Here is a 21,294-nt window from a genome sequence, read left to right as displayed (position 1 = left end):
CAGGTGTTCCTGTTAGCTGGGAGAAAGAGGAAAAAGAGTAAAACATCAAATTACCTCATCTCCATTGATCCAACTGATCTGTCTCGAGGTGGAGAGAGTTTTATTGGCAAACTGAGGTAAGTCCTCAGTGGCTTTGTTGTATTAAACACTTTAGCAGCTTACATTAGGAATTAGATATGGCATTGGCAATATTAATGTATATGGCACATTTCATTATATCTAAAGTCAATGTGCTTAACACAGAAGAAAGAAGCGCATTTAAAAAGGTACAATACCTTAAGGTAGTGAAAATAAATCTTTAAAAAACACACACAGCTATTAAGTGTAGGTCTGTGTGAGCAGCTTGTTCCAAAGAACAGGACCACAGTAACCAAACACTCCCTCAGCATACTTACATCTGAACATTTAAAAATTCTGGACCTGATGACCTGAGAGATCTGACTGGGTTATAAACAGTGAGCAAGTCAGAGATGTACTCAAGGGGCCAAACTACTAAGAGCTTTATGAACTAATAAAAAGCTTTTACAGGTAATTCTGTATTGCACTGGGAGTCTATGAAGTGACTTCAACACTGCTTGGTCAAATTTGTGCGTACCTGTAAGGACTCTGTTGCTGCATTTTGAATACGACGAGAGTCGGCCTACTGATTATTTGTGAGAGTCCTGCAAATGGAGCACCACAATAATCTAAACTAATTTCTATGAAAGCATGGACCAATTTCCCTTTGAGATAAGAATCCTCTAACTTTTCTAACATACGAAAAGCAGTTCTTACTAACCTTATTGATGTTTTTATTAAACCTGAGATCACTGTCCAAAATGTTGCCAAGGTTTCTGACTCGCTCATTGTGCTTCAGAGGAAGGGATGATAAATATGAACATATTTTTTGACGATGATGGGTAAAACTATGTATCATCTGTATAAGAATTTCAAGATAATATTATGATTCTTTATGATAGTACCAAGAAAGAACATAAGAACATAAGAACATAAGAACACATCTAGATCCTCTTTTGGTATGATGATAGCAAATCAAGAACTTGACCTGGTAAACCAACTGAGTCATTCAGCCTTTAAATTAAAATGTCACGATCAGCAGTGTCAAAAGCAGCAGTGAGATCAAGCAGAAGTAAAACTGCAACTCTCTGTGAGTCACTGTTGATCTGCAGGTCATTGATGACTTTAGCAGGAGCTGCTTCTGTGCTATGATTAGATCTGAACCCTGATTGGTACTCATCATAAATGCTGTGATTTGAAAGGCATTCATCCGGTTGTTTGTAAACATTTTTTTTTAAATATTTTGAGGAATGAAAGATTAGAAATGCCTCCATAATCATTACCAATGACTCTAAGTTGTTCTTGCTGAGTAGCAGTGTGATTACAGCACATCTGAGTGAAACAGGGAAAATTCCAGTCTGGAGAGAGCTATTGATAATATGATTTGTAAAACAACGAGACACAGATTTGAAGAGTTTGTTGGGGATGTTGTCAAGTAAAGAAGTGCAAGACTTTAACTGATGAATAATTTCTTCCAGATCAGAATACATAATCTGAGTAATTATGCTAAGTGTTGGATTTCTTATTTAACTTTTGTGCTCGAACTACTATTTCTAATCTAATTGTATTTTTTAAAAAACAAACCAAAACAAAACATGATTGACATAATCATTAGAAACAGCTTCAAGGCTCCATGGAAGCCCCTCTAGAGTTTAATCAAATATGGGCTTGTGCAACCTTTTAGTCTTTGGACCACTGGTCGATGTACCGCTCAAAGCTTTGCACTGTCCTGCTTGAATGATGGCGGTCTAAATTGGAACGAACAGTGACCTTTCATCAGTCCTTGGCCTAAATGAGATATCTAAATGAGACGGCTAAACATGTGGCTTTTAAGAAGCATTTCTAAATGGCACCACCTACACCGCACAGGTAGGTGTCAAGTCAAAGTTGTTTAAAATACACTGGACGAGTATAACTGAGAAATGCAAATGTTGTTCTCCAATATTAGATAAATGGTTATTTCATAGCTGGAATTGAGTATAGTTGGACAAATTTTCCTGCAGATTCTGTCTTTATTGCCATTTACTGGTGTGCAGTGCAAGAACTAATGACTGACAGTCTAAAAAGTGTAAGAACTAATTAATGATTGATTGAACAGCACAATACATCAAACATCAGCGCTACAGTACAGCGGAGAATATGTTTTCTAATTCCTCATTTTATAGAAAAAGGTTTCTAAGCGAAAAGCGAGTGCAACATATGAAAGTAAATGTGGTATGAGAAAAAAAGATCGAGTGGGGTAGGGAGGGAGAAGGTGGTATGAAATTAAGCAAAGGTGCTCTCGCTGGGAATCGAGTCAAGGATGTTGTATGCCATATTTTGTCAACTTTTCAGCCAGTGTTTACCTTGTGTAAGAACTTGCTTAAAGACAGAGCACTAGCCACTTGCCTTGTCTGTCGGGATTTAGATTGGACCACCCACCTGCCAAAATCCAGTCTATCAATCACTGCTGAGCCATAAGCCAACAAGGACGAACTCGAGTGGAACACAATTATATTTGGAGGGGCATGAAGTCAAAAGCATGCAGTGGTTTGCAAACACTGTACTCTGCTTTTATTTCCCTTTCAGTTTGTATCCACAGACAGTATGTAGAAGGCTCTGGAAAAATCACTCCACTTGTGATTTTATCTGTGAACACCTTCTTGACGATTTTATGATCTCATTCGCTACCTTAAGTCTTACTGAATTCAACATAATTCATTTTGTAAGGTGTGGTTTCAGTTGAAACTAAATGAGATGATACTCCAGGGAGAGCACAAAAACACAAGTTTTACACCAGTGACAATTGTTGCAAAGGAGCTCAGGTCATATTTCAAAACTCAAGTGTCAAACCATGCGATCTGTTTTCATTATGTAATTAAACCTGGATACCTGTTATTTCCAGTTATTTGTTTTTAATATATTTAGCACATGCACACTAACATAGCGCATGTTAGTGGGCATAAGTATTATGAAAAATATAACATGTAAACATGCCAGATTATAGCAAAACTGCTAATTTACGCAGGTAGTTTGAGCCCCACCGCCGGTGTTTGTTTTAGAGAGTCATTATATTCCTTAATGTGTAATGTTTTGTTTGCAGATCAAACCTCATGGGAACTAAGTTCACTGTATATGACAACGGTCTGAACCCTATGAAGAGCACCACCAGCCTCGAAGCTAGCAACTTGCGTCAAGAGCTAGCAGCCATTTGCTATGTGAGTTCATCAAAATGCTAGACTATACTTGACTATACTTGTGTTTTCACGTTGCTGAAAAGATACAGCATTATTATTATTATTTAGATTTTGTTAGAAATATGCTGTAATACTACTGATTTAAAATAATGCATTTTTCCAGTAACCTGTTTAAAACTGCATTAGGCAGAAATGGAAAAAAAGTTGCAGCAGAATTGTGAATGGAGCAGCTCTGTCCTCCCTGTCTAAGCCCTGGCAGCAGACAACCACTGTGCATCCTTTATTTGCAGCACAAGCTGTGATTCAAGCTCTAAGTAGCTACATAAACAGGAAATTAAAATAGCCATAGTTAGCAAATATCTTAACTGTCAGCATAGTAACTGATCATCTGTTTTCATGAGAAATGTACTTATATGATCTGAAAAACCTCCCACAACAACCTCATACATGACAGTACAACGCACTGCAAAAATTCAGATGCAGTGTTTAAAATTGAGATGTGGCCATGTCTCCCTTGAAAAAGAGCGTCATGGTTAAATAAAGGTTAACTAAATGAGCTACATTTTGCCAGGTCATGGTTTAAAAATAGGTCAAAAATGAAATGACATGGACGTCAGCCGGTCGTCCTACGATGGCAGTGAGCAAAACGACAAATATTAGCTAAAGCTAATGCTTTGAAAAGTACAGCTTTATGTAACTGCATCCAGAAATAACATTCAGTAATCCACCTTAGGATAACATTTGTTTAAGAAAGGGCATTGAGAGGTGATCTGTTTATCTTTTTTAATTCTCTTTTTTAAATGTAGGAAACCAATGTCTTAGGATTTAAAGGGCCTCGAAAAATGAGTGTCATCATTCCTGGAATGAACATGGACCACGAGAGAGTTTCTATTCGGCCACGAAATGTATGTGTTGGCCAATTTCTCAGTAGTCGCAGCTGCTCTGACCAGTTCAGCCTCTTCTAATACTTATTTAATTGATCCGATACATATGGTGTCCATGTCCAAGGCTTTTCTATTCTTCTTCATTACAGGATCATGAGTCACTGCTGGCCAGGTGGCAGAACAAGAACACAGAGAGCGTGATTGAACTTCACAACAAGACGCCTGTGTGGAACGATGACACACAGTCCTACGTGCTCAACTTCCACGGCAGAGTCACTCAGGCTTCCGTTAAGAATTTCCAAATTATTCACGACAATGACCGTAAGCTTTCGTCCACACATAACATTTCTAAATACTAAACAAAGGCTAAAGACTAAGGTCTGTTTCTGTTTTATAATCTTGTTTTACCCAATGACTGTTTGAGACAGCCACATAACCTGATACTGTGGATGCTATTAAATTAGACAGTATTATTTTACATATAGGTACTTGTCAGACAGATTTAGAATTTCTTTCAGGAGTGTTCAGGAATAGTTTTCCAGGTTTCTTGAAGGACTCTCAAAGCTCTTCTTTGAATGTTGGATGCCTTTTGTTCTGTTCTCTGTTGAGACGATCCCACACTGCTTCACTTGCTGGCATAAAATACAATTTTTTTGCCCATCATACTGTGTTATATTTGACTTTTTTCATAGTTCCAAAGAAAGGAACAAAAACTGGATTGAAAATGAGTGAAAAAGCAGCCAAAGAGAAACTACAGAAAGTTAGTGGAACTGTTGCTGAGGGGCAGATTATTTTACACTATACTTTATATCATACAGCTTATTTTGTCAGTTATCTATATTAATATTGCTATAAAGAAATAGGTACTTATGAGTTTTGTGAAGAAACAGTAAAAAGGGGAAATGTTTCAAATCAGCTTAGACATAATCTGTTTCCTACTTGTTTTCCCCTCTGCAGCTGACTATATTGTGATGCAGTTTGGCCGTGTGGCAGAAGATGTGTTCACCATGGACTATAACTACCCAATGTGTGCCCTGCAAGCCTTTGCTATTGCCCTCTCCAGCTTTGACAGCAAGTTAGCTTGTGAATAGACTCCAGCCTGAAGTTCAGTGGATAACAACTCCTCCTGTTGTCTCAACAAGGGCTGCTTATGTATCGCTGATTTGAGATCACCCGTTACCTTGGAAGTCCCACATATCCTGAAATGCTTTATGGGACTTAACTTATGTGTACGTATGTGTGTGGGGGTGGGGTGGGACCTCAGGATGGTGTTTGTCAGTGGAAGAAAACAAGCACAAAGAGTAATCCACTTTCCAAATCAGATTCATTTGTTTTGATAACTATAGTCATTTTGTACTGCACTGGCATTATAAATATGTTTCTTTATGTAGTAGTTCTAGTAATTTAACATTTCTTTATCTGTGAACTATAACTAACCGTTATACATCAGTAAGTTTAAAAAAAAAGTTGACTGGGTTTATGTAGTCTACCAACACAAAGTCACACGCTTCCTCGAGCATGGATACTGCTTATATACTTACTGAATTAATAATAACATGCATGTCACAATGTATTTATTTTATTGACATATTTATTACCTGCACATTTTATGTTCTCTGCTGTCATTTGCAACAAATTCTGCTGTAATCGTTCCACGGAACTGCAAGCACATTAAATGTCATGAGAGGAAGATCACTTGTATCCACAGTAAAAACAAAAAAAAAATTAGAGGTATGAAAAAGGGTAAGGCATGTTACACAGTGCTGTGTATCATATACAATATTGTGTCACAGTGTCATATACGTGAATGTGTAGGATGATGGTGCACTTTACTTTGAAGTCTGTGGTGGATGAGCTATAGCTGTACATACTTTATTGTGCCTTTGAAGACTAATTCCAGTGTTACACCTTGGCCGTAAAAGGAGCTGAGCTTGAATTGGTCTTTGCATTTTTTGCTTTCCTCACATACACCGAGAGGATTTCTCTGTAGCTACTTAGAATTTTTTTTTCTTTAATGAAAGTTCATTTCGACTGAAAAACAATGCCTGAGGTTGCACAACATCCAGAAGATAATAATAAGTGTGCATCTTAAGATTTTAACTTAAAATTATATTTAGGGTCCAGAACATGTTGCACTAAATAGATGGCTATTTATTTACATAATACTGTAAATCAGGCAACAGATATATAGCAGATATCTGAGGTACTCAGGCCTAAGTGTCACGGTCCTGGCTCAGTGTTTTTAGTTTCACTGTTTTTATGTTCTAGTTAAGCTTATCTAGTTAATTTCTATTATGCTAGGTTGCTGTTATTGTTCATTGTTTAGTAGATTCCCCCCTGTGTTTTGGCACCTTTGTTTTAGTCCTTCATGTTGTCATGTCTGCGTCTCGTCATGTTTTCTGTTTATTTTGAAAGTCTCGTTTCCATGCCCGTTGTATTTAGGTTTACATTTTCCTGTGGCATCATTATGTTCATTCTAGTCACCTGTTTCCTCACGTGTCTCCACTGCCCCTCATCACCTCATGTGCACATTTAAGTCTTTTGTCTCTTACTGTTCGTTGTCAGGTCGTCTGCCTATCTTCCCCCATGTCAGTCTTAGTCAAAGTTATAGTCTTAGCTGTCGAGTTAAGTTTTTTTCTTTATTTATGTTTATGTAGTCCTCCTCTCGCCTTTGATTCTTGTGTCAGCCCAAATGAAAGCTCGCCTTTTGTTTAACTTTAGTTAGTTCTCTCACGTCCGCTTTTTGGGTCCATACCTTAAACACACCAGCTGCCCAGCCGTGACACTAAGATTGTGCTGGTATCTTCTGATCTCTGCTTGGAAAATGTACCGAACAGAAATTGACTTACTGCCAACAGACATACTCGTACAATGTGAAACTACCATAGCTTCGATGCATCTTCCATCTTTTGCTTTATGTATTAAATTAGCTCTGTGCTTCACTGAGATGGAGTATGATACATTCCTCATCTGACTGGCAGTAAGTTTCTACATCACGTAGTTTATTGCTGTTCATATTTTTACTCAAACTATTATTCCTCTTGCGCCTTATGGGGCAGTATCCTTTCTCAAATATATGACGGTATTTTGTATTTTACGACCATTAAAAAAAAAATGCTGAATGGAGGTGACGAATAATCTCCACTATTGTTACTGTGGGTTCTGAGCAAATCTTTATCAAATGTGCTATTCTTGTACTCAACTGTGTTCTAACTATTTCAAATTTCTATTTTAAAACTGTTGATACTCTTGCTGTAAAGTCTGCTTTTCATACATGTGTCCAAGAGCCAGAGGTTCTGTCACTTTGTTTTTAGTGCTGTCATTGTAATGTACAGTAAATGGTGTACAATTTACTTTGGTGGTACACAGTCCTTTGTTCATGGAAAAAAGAAATAAAATTACATAAAAATACTCCAAAATATGATTTCTGTTTCCTCAAGAATCCAGATGTTTCAGAAGTTAGTACAGCGATCATAGAACATGGTCATGTGTCTTTATTACACAAAGAAATAAACACTGTTACAATACTTTACTTTTCTGGTTACAAATCCAGGTGTGTGATAAAGCTCAGGTGTAAGTTCAAGAAGGAATATCTGCATTCACTCATCTGTCTGCTTCCTCAGGTGTCTGACTGCTATTCATTACATCACTTCCACCTTCCCGTACCGTAAAACGTTGTCGTCCAATCATCTTTCTGCTTGCTGTCTTCGGCATACCTTAAGTCGCACTGCTCATCTTTCATTAATTTTGCTGTAAAGGGCCATCAGAGTCTAATTGGCAAATACCATAATTGAATTGTGTATATCAATAAATGATGTTGAGTTTCTTCTAATGATCTTGCTTTATTGGACCAACTTTTATTCTAATCAACCTGGATTAGATACTCTAACCATAAAACCTCTGAGTACACACCAAATATTTCGTTGTAAATCATCAAACACATTAGTAAAAACATTTAAAAACCCCAAATACTTGCTGAGATTTCCTGCTACATTGTCTTTTGAAGTTTATGTTAACTCATTCACTGCCAGCCATTGGCAGTGAATGAGTTAAACCCATTGACTCATTCACTGCCATTGACGGCTATAGACGTCAATGGCAGTGAATGAGTTAACAAAGTTGTTTTAAGAAAAAATCCCCAAATTTAGCATTTTTACTGATGGAACTGAAAAGTAGAGTGACCCAATTATGCATAAACAGGTGCAGTCAATACAAATAAAACATCGTAAAATGACTGAATCTTGTATCATGTACTCAATTTTTGTGTGCTTTGCTCTCTTTTTCCCCTCATCACCAACAGGTCACGGCAGCTGGCTGCCCCTTTTCGAACCTGGCCCTGTCTGTAATTATGTCTGTAGCATCATTCAGCATGACTGGTTTGGTGGTGCGTCAGTGATGGTCTGGGGAGGCATATCCATGGAGGGATGGACAGACCTCTACAGCCTAGGTAACGACACCCTGACTGCTGTTAGTATCAGGATGATACTTGGACCCATTTTCATCTGTGCGTCTCCATGTTTGTCATTAAGCACACTCTCATTCTGGAAACATGCAGTGGAAACTAAACACACACTTAGATAGAAAGCTTCACACTGTGCGAAACAAAATGTTTCAGGTGCCAAGATCAAGATTTAATTGAGACTTGCCCTTCAGTTCTTTAAATTAAAGGCTTTTCACACCCACACAGATGATTAAATTAACCTGACTGACTGAACATTTGGGTGAGCACTGTTATACAGATCTCCGCTGACCTAAAAAGTGGTTTAATCAGGCAAAGAAGTGAATACAGCTGTGAGGGTGAACACCGTGGATGTGGACAGCTTTTAAAATTATAACAGGTTAACACATTGAGTGTAGCGTTTAACATATTGCAAATGTACTGAATAGGTTTTAAAAGAAGAAACCGTGAAATTCTGAATGAAAAAGTACCATTATCCCCTTTAAATCTTTCATAGGGGTGTAATTGTTCTGGAAATGTGAATGTAAATAGAAAACAAAATGCATTGCAGTCATCTGAGGTGCTTGTGGTAAAGGGAAACATTTATTTGTACAAAAGTATCACTTAAGAACATAACTGCATGCCTCTGTTTAGTTTGGATTTTATGGTTTAAACATATAAGGAAGTAATAGTAACACAAGTCTGAGTTCACTGTCTGTTTTCAAACGCATTTGAGAAGCAGGAAAAGTCCTTATGTCTCCCTCCTGTTCCGCATCCTCAGGCCGCTCACCCCGACTTCCTTGGGTGTGTCTGCATAGATTCGACCCTCCCCCTCCACGTTTGCTGACATTAAAATATTGCCTTCTATATCCTCCTCTGCTTCCTCCTCTGGATTTGAACTGCCATCACAGCTGAACTGCAGGCTCTCTGCCTCCATCACTGGGTCATCTTCATCAGCTTCCTCCTCTTCTTCCACTTCTGTGTCCTCGTCCTCCTCCTCCATCTGATCTTCCTTGTCCTCTTCCCCATCCTCGTAAGTGTCCTCTTTAGGGTAGTGGAAGACATCCTTGTGCTCGCTGAAGCTGATTTGCTTCTTCCCGCTATTGTTACACTGCAGCTCTTTCTTCGCCTCCAAACCAATTCTTGTTGTCGTTCTTTCAGGACCCGGCTGGGATGATGGAGGACGGAGCAACTGCCTTTTCTCTGCCTCCTCCTCCTCCTCCTCTTCCTCATCTATGTCTTCCTCTACTCCCATAGCTTCTTCTAGTCCCTCCTCTTCTTCCTCTTCCTCTTCATCCTCATCATCTTGTGCTTCTATGTCCTCCTCCTCCTCATCTTCTTCCTCTTCCTCTTCCTCTCGCACTATGGAAAGTTTCCTTGCCATAACCTCTTCCTCCTCTTGCTCCATCCTCTCTGCTAGGGCCTCAGCGGTGGGCTGTGTGGGGGGTTCCTCTAGTTTAACCGTCTTAAACCCACGTCTGAGGCAGGGTTCATCATACTCTGGGTAGGTCTCCTCTGGGTAACCTGCATTGGTGTTCAAAGAGACTTCATCAGATTTTTATTGTGAGGATTTGATAGAGATTAGATTTGATCTCAAATTTAAAATGCACTTCATTTCACGGCTGTAACAACTTGAGCAAATGCAAATTGTGCAAAAAATGGGAGCAGTTCGACATTTCAGATGCACCTTCCCAGTCTGCACCGTATGGGACCTCCTCGGCCTCCATCTCTGGGGAGGCTCCCTCCAATCGGCTCTCTTGAATAAGCTGTGTGATCTGTCTCAGCTGCCTGAGTAATTTCTCCTCCTTTTTTGACGTGGTGGTTTTACTCCTCCTTCGTCTACCACTAGAGAGCAGCACAGAGTGAAGTAAAGTAACCCTGCCTGTGTATATCGCTCTATAAAACAAATACATACAAATGTATTTTATGACTACTTCTTCTTTATTTGTCTTTACTTAGTTAATTCATCACAGTTTCTTTGTTGTTGTGGTGCTACTGGAAGTAAAACACAAGCAGATAAAAATAAATGAATAAATAAGTCTCACCTCCCAGAACTATTGTTCCTCCTGGACACAATCCTCTCCATCATCTCTTCAGTTTGGAGAAGTCTCTCCTGCAGCCTGGCAAGCTCATTAGCAGTGACTACACAATTTACACGGGACAACATTGTTTTGATGTTAAAATATAATTCACTAAACACAATGCACACTTGGACACGTCAAAAAACGTATCCCCCTCAATCTTAAGAAGAAGAAAATGATTTTACATTTCTCGTAGTTCTCTTACTTATTGTGTTCTTCCTGGTTCCCACGGTTACTGCAGAGTTCTTCCCTGGTTTATTAGCCTTCCCCCTACATGTCAGCTGTGAACATAAACATGATTATAATTAGATTAATTGAGTATACAGTTACATTTACCATACTATAGCTCTGCATGAAGTTAATAACAAATAGTATATAGAAGCTCTAGAAATTAAAATTACCTTATGTATAATGTAAAGGATGTAAAGAAGGATCCCAAAGCCATATAAGGGTATCACTTGAGTCATCAGGTTGTACTTTTTGCCTCGTCTGATGCCTTTTACCTTTGCCATTGCCTCCAAACTGTGTGTCATTGAAAACGAAGGGTCCACGTCCCACTGTTCTGGGTCTTCTGGCACTGATAGCTTGTGCATGGCGGGAGGGTAGAACCCAGGTCCAACTGCAAAAATAGTCTTTCATTCAATTAATAAGAATCAATAAAGCAATTTTCCCCCGAAAACATATCACGGGGAATGTATCCTCAGCCATTAAACTTTTAGTATCTTTAATTAGATTTTACTTAACGATTATTTAAATGCTATCATTCTCTGGATTAATTTGATAACATTTATCCATAAAATGTGTCTTTTTTCATAGTTAGGCTTCGTTCTTTTTTTCTTTAGTAATCAGATAAAGCAGCCAGAACATTTCAGTGTTTTATAATGATAATGTCTAATGCCTCTTAGATTGGCCCCTAACTGTGCATGGACCCATGGACACATTCCTATGATGCCCACTGGATGGTCCAGCCCATTTGGGAACACTTTTTCCTCTATATTAACTATTATTCATAAAAGAGATCCAATTTGTAACAAATAAAGTGAAGAGATTCATGGGGATCAGATCAATATTTGAGAACAATGTCAAAAACATAAGAAGGTCAAAGCAGTCAGGAAAGCCCTGGGTAAAATGAAATGCCTACATTTGGATTTGTTTTTATTTATAGTTATTGCTTTTTCAGAAGCCTGTTTCGAGAATGTTGACACTCCTCTGTGCAGGAACACAGACCTGCTGATGCTTATGCTCAGCATGTTTCAGCATTTATGTCAAATCAAGCTCGCTGCTGCTCCCATCTGGGAGTTAACTAGCACTACAAGTGGAAGATGTGACTGGGACGCTCGTTAAAATCGGCCTGCGGAAAAAAAATTGCAAAGTGAGAAGGTACACACACACACGCGCGCACGCGCGCACATCTGGTTCCAAGAAAATGAGGATGTTAGCATTCTCTGGTCTCACCTGTCAGAGGTGAAAACTGGCCACAACACACTGAAAAAACTAGCTAACAGCTAAATGTTTGCGTCCCCTAACACTGGGCACATTTAAATGTGGCTGTAAAGAAGAGAGAGGGTCTCTGTTTGGATTAATAAGGTAAGAAACTGTGTGGAAAGTTTGCAGCTTTATATTCGTGTGCTAGCACAGACTGTACTGTTTTATACAGTCAGTGGTTGCTAGCAGGCATAAATTGGCTCAGTTACAGCAGTTAGGCGAAACACAGCACAGAGAGTAGTCTGGAAAACTGCCATGTCAATATCTGCCTGGGAACATTTTGAAATATTTAGTCTCCTTGGGTTGTTTGTTGGCCAGCATTGGTTACTGTTTGGGTAAATTTTGTAACCACCCATTGCTGCTTTTAGCTGAAGACAGTCAGTGAACCTAAAGCAAGTTGTAGTTATTAGGCTGTGAAAATGTGTAAGAAAAGCAAAGCAAACTGTGCCCCAATGTCTAAAACCAAATCACTAACCACATTCCTTGTTCTCTAAATAATAATAATATAAATAATATCTAAGAATAACGTGCAATCCACAGTAGCTTTCTATTTTTGACTGTAGTATGTTCACATTTCGTATAAGGTCACCAATTTTCCTCTTATTAGATTTGAAAATTCCAGTTGTTTATGGTCTAGTGTGAAATCACTACCAGTTTATATCTGATAAGATGCCCCTGCTGTGATGACTGATCCGTTTTGACAGCACCTCTGGGTGTTTGCTCGTGACTGTGTGAAACTGATATCAGGCTAAAGTCAAATAACAAATAAGTCACATACTGTGTTTCTTGTGAATGTTTTTTAACTGCTTCAATGAGAAGTTTTGAAAAGGCGCTGTCTGTTGGAGTCAATGCACACCTGTCTCTGTAAACACAGCCGCTCATGCTTAACACGATGGGAAACGTACAAAAACACATCACTTGTTTCAGATTTAGATAAATGGTCAAACTGATTCAAATGGGTTTTAACAACCAAATTATTTGTTCTTCAAAATATGGTGAATGCAGTTTTTTTTTTTTTAACTCGCTGTACAGTGTAAGATTTCAGCTAACTTGTGTGGACTATGAAGGATAGGGCCTCTGTGCCTGGCATGGTCTGTACTGAGTAACAGCTGGCATTAACAACAGCAGCACTGACACAAAAAACACTGGAGATGGAGCAGGATGGGGATGGATGATGATCTGATAAGCCGTCTTACCCTCAGGCTGCCCCATCTCCTGTTTCGCTCTGGGCAAAAGCATCCTGGGCAGAAAGAGAGAAACACAGAGAACAGAGCATGATATAAGAGTAACCTTCTGGCAAGTTGTTATCGACATTTTCTTCCAGAAAACGACAGCAACGCGTTAATTTCACTTGAACGGGAAAGCTGGTATCCACAGATGTTATTGCTCATCTGGTGATGCTGCTGCCCAGATTATACCAGATTAGAGCAGCTGCATTCAAGTGCTGTTTGAAAAAGTGAGCAGCAGATGGGTTGAAATTCTCCAGAGACTGAATACAACCCCCCTATTATTATTATTATTCTCATTAATATTAATATTGTTATTGTTGTTGTTATTGTTGACTAAATATGAGTATCTTCACCTACAGCATTCAAACATAGGCCCAGATCTCATAAACTGACAGACTGGGTTTGGATCTGAATCCTACTAAACTAATAACAAAAAAAAAATACCTGATTTAAGGTAAGAAAACACAGTATGTCATTGCTTATTGTTGGTGGTATAGTGAGAGTCCAGTCAGTGCTTTTCTAATTGAGGAATATCAGGAAACTACAGTTCCAATTCCCAAGAAGTCAAATCAGAATGATTTCACAGCAGAACATAGAAAACATATCAAATGTTTAAAGTGAGACATTTTAGTATTTCATGACAAATATTCAATTTTTAAAATAATTTAATAGCAGCCAGCAACATATCTTGAAAAAGTTTGGAAAGGGAGAAATGAAAGGCTGGAAATGTAACTACAGGGGGAACATTTTACAACCAGTTATGTTCACTGGCAACAAGTCAGTAACATGATTGGGTGTGAAAGCAGCATCTTAGAGAATTTCTCAGGAGTAAAGATGAGCAGAGGTTCATCAATCTTCAAAAACCTGTGTCTACAAATTCTAACAATTTAGAATAATGTTTCTCAATGTGAAGATTTAATCTCATCACTTATATTAGGCCTACGTATCATCATCAAAATATTCAGAGAATCTGGAGAAATCTCTATCCTTGTGATTTTTGGCCCCTCAGGCAGCACTGGATTACAAACAGGAATAATTCTGGCATGGAAATTACTGCACGGGCTCAGGAAATCATCGTCTGTGATCACAGTTTACCGTGCCATCCACAAACGGAAGTGAAAGCTTTAACATGAAAAAAGAAGCCAAACGTGATCCATCTTCTCTGGGCCAAAGCTCATTTAAAATGGGCTGAGGCAAAGTGGAAAACTGTCCTGTGGTCAGATGGGTCAAATTTTTAAATTCGTTTTGGAAAACACAGACGTCACATCCTCCAGACTAAAAAGGGGAGGGACGACCCGGCCTGTTATCAGCACTTAACTCAAAAGCTCGCATGTCTGATCGTGTGGGTATGCAGTAGTGCTGATGCAACTGGCAGCTTAAACATCTGGGAGCTTACCGTCAGTTCTGCTGCTATCCAGACAACGTGTTCGGAGAACGCCTTGTATATTTCAGCAAGACAATGTTAAACCCCATACTGCATCTATTACAACAGCATGGCTTCAGAATAGAAGCGAGCAGCTGCTGCCTGCAGGCCAGAGCTTTCACCAACTGAATACATTTGGTGCACTGTGAAATGAAAAACTCCACAAAGAAAACCCAGGACTGCAGAGCAGCTAGAATCTGATATCAGAGAAGAATGGAAGCATTCCTGTCGACTGTTGGTATAAGAAGCGAAACTTTTTTGTAACATGTTGCTGCCATCAAATTCAAAATGACCTTATTTTTTTCATAAAATGGTGCATTTTCTAACTTTAAGCACATGATATTTCTTCCTCTGTTTTATTGCAAATGATTTTCAAATCATTCCATTCCTTTTTAACATTGAAATTTTATGCAGTATCCCAACAGTTTTAGGAATCATGGTTTCAGTTTGTGTTTCCAGCCATGTTTTTGTATCCCATATTTGGTAAGAGTGGCAGACTGAGAGAAGCAAGCATAAGCTTACAAGTGTTTTGCAGGTGCGCCACGCTTGATCATCGATATTGATCTAGTAAATTCATGTCATGGTGTTACACTGCGGCAAATGACACTGAATCGGTATGTTTACTTCACTTGACTGCCCTCTATTTTTCAATAACTGTGCCTTATTCCATTAAAAGTAAAGAGTTGAATAAAAACAAAGAAATAAAACCTCACCACAACAAGAGGTTACACCCCTGATATGCAAAGCGCCAAATGCAATTTATTACAATATTGAATAATTATTTCCTAATGAAAGCTTTAAATGCAAAACTTACAAACATTAGTTTATTTGTTTGGTCTTTTTTCCCGAGACAACTCACATCATTTATCAACATTACTTTGAATGTTCCAGATGTTAAATCAGCCATTAAAAGCAATAAAACTTAAAAGAACAACATTTAGAGCCATTACTGGAGAAACCAAGAGAAACAAGGATAAAAAGCTTAAGAGAACAGAGCAAAGAAAAACACACTTATGATACAAACAGCAAATAGTAGATACTGTTGAACAAGAATATTGTACAAGCATTATTTTTAATGCAAAAATAGTAAAAGCAAAGGGGGAACATTTACATTGCAGGGTTTTTCTTGGCTTAAAATGGGTCTTTAGGGGTGACTCTGCAGGTAAGCACAGCTGTTATTTCTTGCCATTTGATAAACAAATTTATATTTTAAACTGAAGTAAATGAAACCACTCATTCCCTTTGAGGAGCATACAAAACCTCTTTTACCCTCGGACATCTACTAGCAGTAACCCTTGTTTCTCTTTTCTGATCTGAGTGGTTTTTGTTACACTTTAGGCCTCATTCCAGGCCAATATGATTGGGTATACATCAGAACTCAGGGAGGGTGATCTCTGTGTGTACAGCTTACTTTCAGGGCTACCCTAAAAAAGACCCTGAACCTGTTCTAATGACCGTCAAACCACATCTTTGCTGATATATCCTGATGTGTAAAACCTCTAGATTAAGGGTAAAGGGGAGGTCATCGGGCAATGAAACAAGGGAAGGATGCTCCAGAACTGGGAAGCTGGCTAAAGGATATTTTCTTCATTTGAAAACAATCTCATTCCTGATCTTTTTAATCTCTCCAAGTCGTTTTTCCAAAATACGAATGTAGTAAATAAAGGAGGTGCTAGTCCTTTACGGATTTAATATATAAATAATTTGAAGGTTAGGTTTTTACAATAGAACTTGAATGCAACACATGACCTATCACCCCACCCACTCTGCAGGGCCTCTGGCGTGATTTTAAATCATAAAGCAGCAGATGGCAGTGTAGGCTCAGGTACAAAGGTATGGTACGTGTAAGACAGGAGATCAGACTCCCAACTGTCATATGATATATAATTATGTTGTTCAACAGATTTGTCTTGTAATTTTGTAGTGACTAAGGAGGATTTATCAAAATTGATTTTTTTTTTCCACCCACTAAGTCCATGTGCAGGTTTACCACATTTGCAGCTCAGTGCAGATGGTTCAGCTCGTGTGCTCCTGCCGACTCTAGCAGGGCATCGCTTCACCACTGGGAACCCTGTTAGGACCGTGTTAATCGAAACCTTGCAATCGTTGCATTTTTATTATAGCTTTGTTTTGTATGCCTTTAATAAATTATATTATTGGGAACTTAATTGTCCGCAGTGCGCAGCACAAACTAAAAATAAAACAAAGAGCATCATCAACCGAGTACAAACTGAACATTAATGACTCACATGACAGTAAACAAAGCACAAGGAGACACACAGTATTCTAATTAGATCCTGTGATATTATACTCTAATAGTGAGAGAGCTGCTTTATTGTGGGGTAGAAGGGGTGGGGGTATTTTTGTCTCAGTCTTTCAGTCTGTTGGGTTTAAGATTGTAAGTGTGAAAAAAAGCAGGACTGATTATAGCCAATGATCAGCTACACTGACTTATGAATATTTTTCAACGATTTCTGGCATTAGGTTTAATTCATACTGCGATTTTACCAGTTTAGCTCTTGAAGTCACTGTAGTCAGAAGTATTTTGACATTTTTTTTATACAGTTCTGTATTTAAGCACATTTAGGCTCTATTGAAGGCTTTAATTAGTAGGTTTGGGCGAGTATTTGTGTAAAAGACATATCCTTTCATTACATGTTGCTCCAAGTTCAGAGCTTTAAAAGTTGCTAGGCAATTACCACGAAGTAAAGAAAAATGCAATTTCATTTTTAGCTCATCTGGTCAAGGCACCAATCAGCTTATGCCTTGATGAGTTGTCCTGCTGTCCATCTGTCTGCAGTTCATAAGAATTGTTACTCATCCTACAGTATTTGTCAGAATTTACTCAAACTTACACCCAGTGGGTCATCACCTGAAATCTGCACAAGGTCAGGGTCACATTTGTTGTTTTTTATGGGCACTTTTCCATTTTCAAAAGAGTCCATGCTACTTCTATGTCAGATTTTGGTTAAAATTTGCACACAGTGGTTAGCTAGTAGGTCTTCTTTTTACGGGAAATAAGCTGTGAATTCTGAAGAATGATGTACTGGATAAGCTACTACACCATCGATGTTTTGGTGTGAACTTTCTGTCTGCGCCATTAGTCAGTACCCGTCTGTATCCCACAGACATCGCCCAACACTGCGTATGCTCAGGGGTGATGTTCAGACCAGCCGTTGTCAGCTCTAGCTTGTCATGGAGTCCCTCTGTCTTTTTCAGATCTTCAGCAAGTTGAAGACACCCAATTTGATCGAAATCTTTGCAGTTGATTGGACCAAGTGGGGATGTTCCACCTTTTTAGCTTGAAAAGCTTTGTTGTTTGTCTTGCTGAGTTTGGCTCAACACAATACTCCTGTGTACCTCTATATTCATATTATCGCTTTCTTAATTAGTTAAAATCATCAGTAGGTGCTGGTCTGCCAGGTCCCCTACTTGTCCAAGTTATAACAATAACGGCACCATGTTTGACAAATAACACGGGATGCTTTTGATCATAATCTCCTTATTTTCTCCACCGGCATTTGCCCTTGCTTGTCATTAATAATCCTGGAATGACACATAACTGCTCATTTAGTTTGACTTCCTGTGTGGCAGTACACTTTGGTCTCAACACCTAAAGTCCAAGCTCACACACACATCTGAGTTGTGGCGCAATTCAGATTAAATATACAGAGGACAAGAAAGTGTCTGAAAAACAAATATATGTGCGGCTGTCTGAATACTGTTGTGTGAGCTGCATGTTTAGTTATAAATTTGAGTTGATTTGGATGTTTTCGTATTGTTGATGCATTTACACACAGTTTCAGGCCCCCTTTTTTTTTTTTTCAGAAGATGGAATGACACACAGCTGAAAACAAGGACAACAAACCCGACTGATGATATTATTGTACGCGGTGTGTGCATAGAAGAATAGGTCGACTTTGTAAAACAGATGGCTAACCTTGTTAATAAGGGTTAAAAAGAGAAAATATGCAGAAACAATATCACTCTATAAGATCCACACAGAAGTCAAACTGTTTATGTTAACAAGAATCAAACAGCACAAGGCTGCAGAGTGCAAAGTGTGTTGGAATAAATACTGAATGGACGTGGACAAAGGTCAAGTAGTGTAGGAGGGACCTATGGGACTTATTAGCGAAGACCATTGCGGAGATGATCCCACTTCCCATCGTTCACAGAATGCTTGATCAAGAGTTTAAAGGGTTTTTTTGTTTTTTTAAGATGGTGATCAATGTGTTAATCCCTTCAGGGGCCAAATAAATGATTTATGTTATACACTAATACCCAAAAGTTTAATTCACCTTTTTCATTAAGTCTCTTACTTTTATTCCTCAAATGAGCTGCAAATTGAATGGAAAGTTTAGTCAAAATAATAACTTATAATATATAACTGGACTAACTAAACTATAACTGGAATTAAGATCTAGTAAAGGCACTGGCCACACATTCATATACCAGCTGACTGTCTCCTCTAATTAGTTCTTGCATACTTTTGAGGTTTGCTTTGGGCCTTTTTGTAGGAGGAAGTTAGTTCCATCAAACATCGTCCACATGGCATAGCATGGCGTTGAAAACCAGACCAGTAGCTGTCCTTGCTGTATCCCTTTATCCCGTACTAATCTTTCATTTCAGCAACACCAAAGAACCCTGAAACCATCACATTTTTTCCTTGAAAGATGGTGTCATGACCTCCTCCCGCATCTTTTCATTTGTTTTAAGTCTCACAAATGTTTTTCTTTCTGACCCAAACACCTCAGACTTATATTATTCTAGCAACATCACTTTTTTTTTAGCTTATCCAGGTGAACGTCTGATGAGCTTATGCCATGGGAGTCTTTCCACATTCACACAAATCACTACTCACCAGATTTTAGTGAAACTTGCACAGACTGATCACCTAATAGATCTTCAGCCACATTGTGCTCAAGGTCAAGGTCGTGTTTGTTGTTTTATGGGCAGTAATCTATGAATAATGCTGGATTGTGACCTGCATGAGCTCCTGTGTCACTGATGTTATGGTTTTCCAGTCTTCCCATTGTGTGTGTTCTTTTGCTTGTCTTAATTTCTCTCTGACACATCCTGTGGGGCGTACTATGAAGCAAATTCAGCATATTTATTCACGCTAGTTGGGCTGATTTTAGGCATCACGTCAGTGGTTAACAGCTTTCTTTGTTAACCCACGTTTCCTGCTTTAGTATCTATGTGGGCTCACGTAAAACAAGGTGCTTGTATGTTTATCTCAAGTATGTTGAGATAAACATGCTTGCAAATAAGGCAACTGAGAAATGCAGCAAAAAATGTTCACTTCACGTATTAATGTATTTTTTTTTAGCACTCAGTGCACTCTTACTGCTCTGTCTTTTTTTCAGGTGACAGTTGCACATTAGAGCTGTTAGCTTTGAAATTGATCATGTTAAACACGATATTAAAGAACTGCATTCAGATCTGATATTGACATAAACTTCATTTTTGGACAAATAAAAGTGAAATTAATTTCCTTAATTAAACATATTAATAAAAATTTGTCAGTTTTCTAATCTGTGTGCATTTATTTAGATCTCAGTAGTGTAAAATGGGGACATGCATAAAAACATTTATGCATATTCTACGTTAAGTAAACGCACATTCATCACAGGATCGATGTAACCCAGCAATATGTGCTGCTCTAATTTTTCTGCTTGGCTTCATTCATTGTAAAACTAACCTACACATTCTGTCGGTCTGTATCTGTGGGAAAAAATGATCAGAAGCTTGTTTAAGTAATTTTAATATGGCACATTTTATAAAAGTTTTCAATAAAACCCTGAGGATAAGCTCTTCAGGAGAAGTTACCATAGTGATGTAGCCAGGTTAAAGAAAAGCCACCTTCATGACATTGAAAACTGGCTGTAGGTCTAGATACTGTGGTAACCCATTAATCTTGTTACACCACTCAGGAGTCACCTCTTGACTGTTGACGTTGAGACTGTGTGTTTTTTTTTTTTTGTTTTTTTTTTAATGGTAACATTTTGATAAAGGTGCCAGTTGAGGCTCTTGGAAGCAACTTTTTCTCAAACTAGAGCCTCTCATGTTCTTGTCATCTTGCTCAGTTGTGCACCAGGCCCCCATGTCTCTTTCTGTTGAAGGAAGCAGTGAACATTTTGATTTCTAGCATGGAAAAATGGGTTAATATCTTAGAACTCTGATGAGTTTCAGTTTCCTGTCATACTTCATTTATTGCGGATCACTTATTGCAAAATGAAAATAATGGTTTTAGTTAATTTATTCAGAATTTTGTCTTCACCAAATGGAGAAGAGCAACATGCTTAAAGTAATTTGATTCCGGCACAGGTTTTGATCTGATTTGTTGACCTCAGTAATGTATTCTGCACTGCTAATCATGCAGTCCTTTTAACTATTGTTGGACATGTCACTTGCTCTAAAAACATTTAGGGTCAGGGTGTTGAGGGCATATGAAGCTTTTCTGTGCCAATTTCAGTTCTCTGTTGAAAATTTAGGCCATTGCATAGACTTATTGTCAG

At 38.4% G+C, this 21,294-nt stretch overlaps 2 protein-coding genes and 1 long non-coding RNA gene across 5 annotated transcripts in view; 2 read left to right on the top strand and 1 right to left on the bottom strand.

Moving 5' to 3' along the window:
- The window catches only part of tub (TUB bipartite transcription factor), a 63,235-nt gene extending 55,707 nt beyond the window's left edge, over nt 1–7,528 (top strand). For all 3 annotated transcript variants that reach the window (XM_004543183.4, XM_004543182.4, XM_004543184.4), the window contains exons 8-12: nt 4–116; nt 3,140–3,254; nt 4,040–4,138; nt 4,267–4,438; nt 5,075–7,528. In XM_004543183.4, coding sequence (XP_004543240.1) covers nt 4–116; nt 3,140–3,254; nt 4,040–4,138; nt 4,267–4,438; nt 5,075–5,208 — 633 coding nt within the window. In that variant the 3' untranslated portion in view covers nt 5,209–7,528. The remainder of the gene's footprint in view (nt 1–3; nt 117–3,139; nt 3,255–4,039; nt 4,139–4,266; nt 4,439–5,074) is intronic.
- Nucleotides 7,529–7,596: 68 nt separating this feature from the next.
- ric3a (RIC3 acetylcholine receptor chaperone a) lies at nt 7,597–13,528 on the bottom strand. The gene is made up of 6 exons (XM_076883132.1): nt 13,318–13,528; nt 11,038–11,255; nt 10,842–10,917; nt 10,601–10,697; nt 10,243–10,400; nt 7,597–10,079 (listed from the first exon to the last, which is right to left on the bottom strand). The coding sequence occupies exons 1-6, from the start codon at nt 13,433–13,435 to the stop codon at nt 9,307–9,309; spliced, it is 1,440 nt and encodes a 479-aa protein (XP_076739247.1). The 5' UTR covers nt 13,436–13,528; the 3' UTR covers nt 7,597–9,306.
- Nucleotides 12,035–21,294, top strand: part of LOC143418364 (uncharacterized) — a 140,484-nt gene continuing 131,224 nt past the window's right edge. The window contains exon 1 of the long non-coding RNA XR_013098340.1: nt 12,035–12,223. This is a non-coding gene — a long non-coding RNA (uncharacterized LOC143418364). The remainder of the gene's footprint in view (nt 12,224–21,294) is intronic.

The sequence above is a fragment of the Maylandia zebra genome, linkage group LG1 (genome assembly GCF_041146795.1).
Source record: "Maylandia zebra isolate NMK-2024a linkage group LG1, Mzebra_GT3a, whole genome shotgun sequence".
NCBI lineage: Eukaryota > Metazoa > Chordata > Actinopteri > Cichliformes > Cichlidae > Maylandia > Maylandia zebra.
This window is presented reverse-complemented; position numbering and strand designations above follow the sequence as displayed.

What these genes read in the sequence shown, in the direction of transcription:
- ric3a (XM_076883132.1), bottom strand. Translation starts at nt 13,435, where the DNA reads ATGTCGATAACAACTTGCCAGAAGGTTACTCTTATATCATGCTCTGTT. An exon ending in GGAGATGGGGCAGCCTGAGG is followed by an intron (nt 11,256 to 13,317) that starts GTAAGACGGCTT and finishes CTATTTTTGCAG; the next exon opens with TTGGACCTGGGTTCTACCCT. An exon ending in TCCTTTACATTATACATAAG is followed by an intron (nt 10,918 to 11,037) that starts GTAATTTTAATT and finishes TTATGTTCACAG; the next exon opens with CTGACATGTAGGGGGAAGGC.